Genomic DNA, 9,203 nt, shown 5'->3' with positions numbered 1-9,203 from the left:
TATTATATTATTATAAGAATACTGCTACCATCACTACTTACTTCTGCTTCTACATCTACTTCCATTCTAGATTAATGGAAGGGCATCTCACGTAATTTCACTAGGTCGATATGCTCACAGGCGCCTGTTACATATAGCTATAATATAAGTAAATGATTTCACGTCGTACTCTACTTTACAGATCGTGCGTATGCGTTGCTAATTCACTATCGCTGCTTGACTGTTCATTTGTCCACAAAAGCAGGAATTTCAATTATCGCTGAAACTACACGACAACTTTAAATAACGCACGATTAGTTTATCTTTGCACTTAGTCCACGTGAAGCGCAAGTTTACATAGCTACAACCATACGAGGGACTGTTGACACAGAGTCTATAGAAGCCATAGAGTTGGAGGAATACGTACGGATGCCTGTCCCTCTATTAAAACCACGCGAGTGAAAAATAGTGGTTATTTGTCTGAACGAGCTAACCCTATATAAATATCCCGAACGCTGGAGCAAGCTTGTATTGTCATTACGGTGACTTGCCTAAACCCTCAGCGAAGACGTTATGGAAGGCAATTACAAACCCGCATGTTATGTGTTCTAGCTGTTAAGCAGTATATAAAAGGGGATCTATAGAATACGCAATATATCGCGATATATCTACGCGATAAAATACGCGATAAAATACGCGATAATATACGCGATAATTAATTTACGCGATAATATATGCGTTAATATACGCGATAATTAATATACGCGATAATATATGCGATAATATACGCGATAATTAATATACGCGATAATATACGCGATAATATACGTGATATATCTATAGCATATACGCAAAATATTAAAGTCTACGCACGCACTCCGTCTACTTATCACCTTCATAACGCCTTTCCATGCAGCAATACCGCCGAATTAAGGTCATCGTGTACATTTTATATTATATTTACGTCAGTAAAGCAATTCGAAAACTCAAATCTTTGTCATCGCAGTAGGCGGTTGGAATTGTTCTTCCCTGTCGCTGTGCTTTACTCGTACTGATGAGTAAATCTTATCGCCTGATGTATGCCTGCCAATTGCATCGCAAAATGTTACGCTGTCAGTGCGCAAGAGAGTACTAGTTGTTCTCACAGAGGGGCGTGCATATAGATTATTTTTATCGGCTCAATTTGCTTGTAATTCGCAATAAGTGGCTTGAGAGGAAGCCGCGTGTACACCCATCAGTTCGTGACCATCCAACCTTTTCAACGCGACGCTCTCTCGAGGCCGAGACATAACTATTTCACAGGCGCGGAGCACAGCGACGAAATTGCTTTCTTAGAGCAGGGATTTTACCACGCCTTATCCGGGAACGACAAACGCTCTTAGATAAGCCATACTGCGTGATCATATATTGCTTCACAATTATCTGTGGATGTAATAATATTATGTGGCAGTGTTTATCTATCGGGGATCACGGATAGTTCAAATCCTATACCGCGATATCATTCTTGCTGACATGGGTCAATGCTGTGCGTTTGGAGCGGTTATTTTCGGGATGCGGGATTGGAACATTTTAATTTGCAAGTAATCGGAAAAAACAAGATTAATTTTTCGTGATTCGGGAATAGAAGTCAACCGAGACGCGGGAAAGGCGCAGAAAGTTGTGATTTGGCCTGAATTGCGTTTGGGAACTAGGTAATTGTATTTTTTTACCTATGACATTGCGAATGGACTCATCCGTTCCGCCTCTGCTTACATTTCTTCTATACTTATTTTCGATTTTCGGATGCGAATTACTGTGAGAAATAAGAGCTTAACTGAGCAGCTACGGTCGTACAGATGGAGTTTAGATGACATATAGCTGTAATAAGAATCAAAATAAAATAGCAAACATTTTTTTGGCGCCGACACCTAGAGCTGTATATATGATTACAATCACATTTGAAGGTCGCGCGGGGGAGCACGCATATAAAATGCCGCTATTACGACGCGCAGCCATCGCAAGAACTCGCCATGCGCGGACCCGACAGCTTCTGCAACAATACGAACTGCGAGGCGATCAATGCAAATACGTGCCTCGCCGCGGAACCACTTCCCGCCAGCGATCGCCGTGATCTGCCGAGCATGCGAGGACGTCCGTGTGTCATTTAAATTGAGCAACGACTAGCATTACTTCTACAGGCGACAAGGTGTATGTATAGTATTATAACTCGGCGATAGGTATATATGCTATACTATTTCCACTCGCGGTTTCCCTGCTCGTGTTGTTAAATCACCTGTAGCGGGGATTCGACGACGGAGAGCGTGATTAATCAGAATACGTTGAGCAATTATGCGAGATGGCTGCATGGTTAACCGAAGATAGATGGCATCCGTTGTCAGTTAAATTCTATGTATTGCTTCTCCCCACACGCAGCGGGTTAGCTATAAAGGGCACAAAGTCACGCATTCGTTCCGCTCGCGTACGCATTTCTCTCGCGGAGGTGGGTGGGGGGGGGTAGTATGCATTCTGCAAGCGTTATAAAAAATATACACGGGAAACATAAACGATGTTTTATCGAGCCACGAAATGGCCCTCGCTGCACAGATAGCCACGCCGGCGTATATAGTAAACTGTGATAAATGAATCGCGGCGACATTAAAGGACGCGACAACAACGAATCAACTATGTACAGCAGTCGCGGTGAATCTCTGAAAGGCGCCGCGGCTCGTCCCGCGCGTCGCCAGCTTAACACAGGAGCGAGGCTCGTTTAATTACTTACTAATTAGTTAAATTACGGACAGCGAGTATAGAGTCTGACTCACCGGGCGGCGGGAGCTGCCCGCTGTACTGTAGCTGCTCTCAGATGGTACATTCCAGTCGTCCTTTGCGCCGATGATCCAGTTGGACATCAAGGCTCGATCCATCACCCTCGAACCCTTCCGCCAATTTGGATCGAAGTTGTGCCGGTAGCTCATGGTGGATGGATGTGACGCAGCGATATGCTACCGTGGTCAAGCTAATGGCGGACTATTTTCCAGGCGATTCGATCCGTGTGGCATCTGAAAAGGGAAAGTTGTGGGAGTGCCTCTGGTGTGCGATGACTGCGTGCGCGCGCGAATGCTTAATTTGCAATACAGCGAGAAATAAAACAACATAATAATATAAATAAAAGAAAAATATCGACGAGTAAACTCCGTAGAAGATCTAGGAAAGGTTATAGTACTGTGGAACTAAAAACCTGTGTGTAGTTTATACGACTTCTGTTGCTATTTGACAATGACGATGTCTCTCTAACAGCAGGTTTAACACTACTATCTGTTACTGACACTTTAAAAAATATCTATCGTACCGTTTAGTCTAATATTATCGCTCCGCCAGAAAACCGTGTCCAACGATAAGTCGTTACTATCCGTGAACGTAGTGCAAACTAAATAGTCGGGCTGAAAAGCACGCCGCGCGCTTATATAGCAAGAGGCCATGCTATTATCGCAGGTCAGGGATTGTACGCGCCGTTGGTCGAGTGGCATTAGTCCCTCTTTAGGAAAATAGAAGAAACATCCGAGGAACAAAAGAGGGCGTGATATGGAAGGGCAGAGCTGAGAGCCCTCTCACTCGCTAACGGTATATTTCATACATAACGCCGCTGGCTGCAGGCCTCTCGGCTGCAATCAATAGGTGTCAAATTGAGATTTCAATCGCGCGTTCTGTTCGACAAGGGTTGCGAATGTGATATGGGTGGTCTGCGTTCTTAGTCCTAACCATCTCATCTAGGTTATAGTGGCGCGTCGCCTAAACCCTTGTTGCGGATAGAATAAGAAAACACGAAGTGTTGTTCTCGTGTTTCTTATCCTACACAGCAACCTTCGTAATTTAAAGCAGACGGTGGCGCCTCCGGACGTCGTTCGTAGTACTTAACGGTGCTTTGATTTATTCGAGACTTGGATATCTTCACTGGAGTTCGCTATTGTATCCGCCGATGCCGGTAACGACCAGCAAAAACATTTAATAAATAGCCGACACACGTTGTTTGTAAATGCGACGGGATCCTGTGCTTTTAGCCTTAAATCCTTTCCGTATTTAACTGACCATGATCCAGTTGTACGTAGTCAATGCGTGGTTGCTGCATTATTCTTGTCGCCGATGCCCTGATTCCCAAGCGCAGGCTCTGCCACTGGAAAAGAGTAACGTCGTTTGGCCTGGGATGCCTATGACTCTCCCCTCGACACACTCTAGGCGTGATGCACACGGACGCATGACGGATCCGTCTTGTGCAAATATCACTCGGTTTTCGCGGCTCCTTGAAACGGAACGTATTGGTGTCAACAAGTCGTTCTAAAGCGAATCACGGGAGCAGCGGAGAGTGTTTATAACCCGATTTCAAACGGTTTATGGGCGGAATGGCATCGCTATCATCAGCGCACGCTGCTTTACTGTTTTCATCGCTCCTCGCGCGGATGCTCATGTTCACTGTGAACAGAATTCAGTTGATGATAACATTCCTGCATGCCGCAGCGCATCCTGTTGAACGGGCAAAGAATATATAACCGTCGATGTTGTAAACTAATCGTTGATTGTAGTGTACGTGCTGCGGCTTGATTCGATTCTGCTCGCTCATAATAGTTTTAGACGAACTATGTTTCGCAGAGTCCATAGCATGTGAAGCTAATCACCATAGACCATGCACGGGATCTCTCAGTGTGAGCCGAACACATTGCTCCAGAATGTGTAGAGTGACCTCGTGACTTTGCGTCTGCAGTTTTACTTAGCCTGTCATCAAATGCAACAACGCTGTCCCAAGTAATCATTATTCAAATGTAACGGGAGTATATATCGGTGAAGACGTGTGTGAGGTGGTAACGAGACGGGCGGTCGATATTCAAACCTTATAACAATTAAATATGGCCGTATAACGCGTGTAGCCTTGATAGTCTGGACTGCACTACAATCGGAGTCATGTAATAGGTGATCATATAAAGATAATAATCCCGTGATGACATGATCGGACGGAGAGGTGTACATGACTAGAATTCAAGATTGCACTGTCTCGAAAGGCATAATTGCGAAACATTTTTTTTTTTATATATTAGCTCGGATTGGCATATGCATATATAAGTCGGTGAATGCAATGGGAGGCGATATCCTTGACTCTAGTAACCCCTCTCCAGTACACCGATAATTTAATCCGAAATTCTATTAACCAATAAAGATCCATAAAATCACCACCCACCATCTTTACTAAGTAGCGTGTAAAGTATTGCCGTGAAAGTGACATTAATGTCACGTTCCCCGTCCATGATGTAAAATAACTAGTAATAGTCTTACTATATATACAACACCAATTTTACTCCGACTCGACTACTCAACTGACTATACACTGTTTGCTAGACTACACATCCGAGCGCGCGCGTGCACATGCGCTCAAACACGCGCATACGCGCGCGCACACGTATGGGACACGCAAACACGGACCCGCGCACGCACATGCACGCGCGCACATATGCACGCACGCACACGCATAGCAGTTCGGCCATCAATGTTTCGTAATAAGGCTGAAGGGGTCGTTGTCGTATCAGGTACTACAGATATGTACCCGAGGTACGTATATGTATACACAAGTGCACCAGACCTGTATCTTCTCAGCATATATGTACCCTGTGTTTACATAAACGTACCTGCTCCGAGGACAGCATATGAAACCACGCGATAAAGTACGAGAATGTCGTGAACCTTCAAAACAAGAGAACAAACGCCATTTGTAAATGTTTGTTTTGGGTTATAACCGTTAGATAAGTAAGTTTTCTGATGTATTTTCCATGAAAAACACATATTTTACTCATTAATATAACATATAATATCACTATAATTGCAATTCTTTGTGCAAATGTGTTATTTTCATCTTAATCTTAAGTTATGAGAGGGTCTGGGCTTATAACTGCCAACAAGCGACTCACACATGCTAGATCGAAGGAACGCGTGCGCACGTACGTATAGGGCGAAATTAGAATGCAGCCTGGTCACTGTGGAAGTCACCGAGTGCAAAGATATTGGGCAAGCGCAAAATGCTTTCGTTGAATTGATTGACTTGCGTCTTGTGTCATTACGAGCACCACATACTCGCGCGCACACACATACACGCGCGCACACACATACACGCACGCACACACATACACGCACGCACGCATGCATACGCACATACATACATACATACATACATACATACATACATACATACATACATACATACATACATACATACATACATACATACATACATACATACATACATACATACATACATACTATATAACAGCAGCACACGCACACGCACACAACACACACACAACACACACAATACACACACACACACACACCACACACACACACACACACATACATTATGTTGTATGGCTGTAAATGTTGTATGGCTGTATAAATGGCAGTATGGCTGTGTATACAACAGAAAACTTTCACTGTGTCAGACGGGTGCAGAAATAGAAGCCTCGTGAGCTGTTTGTTATAGATCGTCGCGAGATAATATTAACCGCACTCACTCACAACGCTCTGTTGAGTGTTCGGATGCTGCGATTTATGCGTTGTCATGTAGCTGATAATATAGAAACGTTATACGCTAGTACAAGTTTAACAAGCATAAAATCACCATCCTATTAGATACGAATGATGAGAAAACAGCAATAAGTATGTGGGGGGATGGTAGAATCGTGACTGAGCGAGGACGTTTTCTGCATGTGTGTGCGCTCCGGCGTGTGTGTGTGTGTGGTGGTACGCGCGCGCGGCGCATGCGTGTGTGTGTGTGTGTGTGTGTGTGTGTGTGTGTGTGTGTGTGTGTGTGTGTGTGTGTGTGTGTGTGTGTGTGTGTGTGTGTGTGTGTGTGTGTGTGTGTGTGTGTGTGTGTGTGTGTGTGTGTGTGTGTGTGCCAGCTCTATACTGGTTTTGATTCACAGCGATCACCATCAGCATTACTGGTAACGCGAGCGTATCCGCTTAGAAAGAAACCATTCCAAATAATATAAATGATGTCATCGTTTGGTCCGCCACTGCGGTTAATTCCATAATTATTCGTAGTAAGCGAGGCCTGTCCTGTGGGTGGAATGTCGTGGAACAATAATGCATTAATGAGCTACAAATTACATTAACAGACAGTAACATCTACTGAAGTGAACGCAACATTAGCCACTGTGAATTAACACTTACTACTACTATATAGTTACATAAACAGTGCCAACGTAAAGTGAGCTGTTTGGCGAGTTACGTCTGGTGACATCGTATAGCGGCGAAAATCCCTTGTGACGTACAAATTAACGATGTAGTCAGCGAGTCAGCGAGCCAGGGAATCCAAAGAGAGCACCAAAAGTCTTCAGGAATTCTCTTCCGGTATGGCGACACTGCGTTTTCCGTCCGGAGTTTGTATATAAGATGTGAACGCACCGCCGTATATATTTTACGCATACAATGGTTCCCACTTTATTCCGACAAGTCAGGAACCATGAAAAATGTCCTGATTAAGCTGTCAACACGTAACAACGTGCGCAATGATTTGTTTTTCAAAGACACGTGCAGCTTGAGCGACCGGTTACCCGAGGCCCGGTAAAGCGGGGAACACTGTACACACATAACGTATATCCGCCGAACAACCGTGTGTCTATGCTGGCCTGGTCACCAACAGCTACAACTGTCAGCATTTCATCCCTGCGGCAGTGAGCCCGAACACTCCTATACATGCAGTCGACCCGTTTCCGTTCCAATGACGCGCATCGGGTATGAGATGCAGTGTCAAATCACAGCGGGAAGTGTGTAAGCATGGAACGCCCGTACGATATAATTAACTAGGTTAGCGAGGGGCTGTTCTCTCCACGTGATAGGGTCCATAATCGGAAAGCAATCAGGATGTATAGGTAAATAGATCCGCGTTGAGGCGGTGAACACGGGAACCGCGATAAATTTACCGATTTCGTTTCAACTTTTTCATTCTTATATATATATATATATATATGGCATGACAATGTTGTTGGTATGGTGAACACTAGCTGGCCATTAAAGCACCGATCCTTGTATTACGACTAGTAATACTATTCATTTCTGAGCTGTACGACGTTTAACATACAGAATTCGTCATTTAACAACTGTCCCACCGGACTGTTTACCAGCAAACCGGATGCAACAGGTATATTGGAAACAAACAGGCGGGGACACGCGGAATTCCACACAGCTCCAGTTATCTAAGCGGACCATGCAGGCGGGGTGGCGCAGCCAAGGTTCTGAATCGTAGCCTTAATCCCCTCCCACTCACCAGCAGGGACAGCGAACGTGGCGAGAAATCAACTGGAAAACGAATGTCCACGCTATTGTTAATCAACCCTCCTTTGCTTTTCATGCTGTATGACCCTTAACTTAGTCTAATTATCGGTTATTACTGGCACGGAGCAGACGCTGAGCGATTAAAAATGCAGGTCAACTGCAGTTTTACATTTCTCGGACACCGTAGCGGCTAAGCCCGCGCAATTAAGACCGCTCGCTGTGAGCGGCAACGGGTTGCTTACACCGTCTGCGTCAGCTGCCGGACATTTCGCTAAGCCCGTGTCGACAGTCTATAAGTCGGGTGTATAATCCCGTCTACGCCTCTTCACTCAGCGCGGCGGACGCGACAATTGACGTGCGATGGCGTGAGATTGCGATCGCGCGCGCGCGAATCAACACGATCATTGTCGCTCATGCACGGATTGACGAAATTCCAGAAACTCCGCACCCCGCGCGCGGAGCCGGTGAGTGGTGATGACAGATTGGGTTGAGATCGCTAGGCGGAATTCTCGGTTGGTAATGAACGACCCAGCTAGAGGGCAACTGATATATGCATGTCAGCGCTGGTTCTTTCGGTCACAGCAATTGATGACTACGCAACCGATCCGGCTCCAGGGGCATGTGTGGTGGGGGGGTGGGAGGGGTGACGCTCGCGGTGTTGCATGTTGACGATATAATAATCACTGGAGCGCCGAATGTCTCGATCCTGACATTAACCAGGTCTGCAACATTCTTCTCGCGTTCTTTCATACAGATCGTGGGTGTGCGTGTATGCGTGAGTAAGCGCGTGCGTACGTCGTGGTATGTACAATATGTGCGTGTGCGTGTCTGTGCAATATGTGCCCGCTGTGTGCGTGGGTTGGCTCTCTCTCTCTCTCTCTCTCTCTCTCTCTCTCTCTCTCTCTCTCTCTCTCTCTCTCTCTCTCTCT

At 45.4% G+C, this 9,203-nt stretch overlaps 1 protein-coding gene across 1 annotated transcript in view; it reads right to left on the bottom strand.

Annotated features, from left to right (window-relative positions):
- Positions 1-9,203, bottom strand: part of LOC106820845 — a 41,823-nt gene that overhangs the window by 31,010 nt on the left and 1,610 nt on the right. The window contains exon 2 of the mRNA XM_014825430.1: positions 2,781-3,017. Coding sequence (XP_014680916.1) covers positions 2,781-2,933 — 153 coding nt within the window. The 5' untranslated portion in view covers positions 2,934-3,017. The remainder of the gene's footprint in view (positions 1-2,780; positions 3,018-9,203) is intronic.

Source organism: Priapulus caudatus, unplaced genomic scaffold, assembly GCF_000485595.1.
Source record: "Priapulus caudatus unplaced genomic scaffold, Priapulus_caudatus-5.0.1 Scaffold49, whole genome shotgun sequence".
NCBI lineage: Eukaryota > Metazoa > Priapulida > Priapulimorpha > Priapulimorphida > Priapulidae > Priapulus > Priapulus caudatus.
Note: the sequence above shows the minus strand (reverse complement) of the source record. Positions and strands in the feature narration are given on the sequence as shown.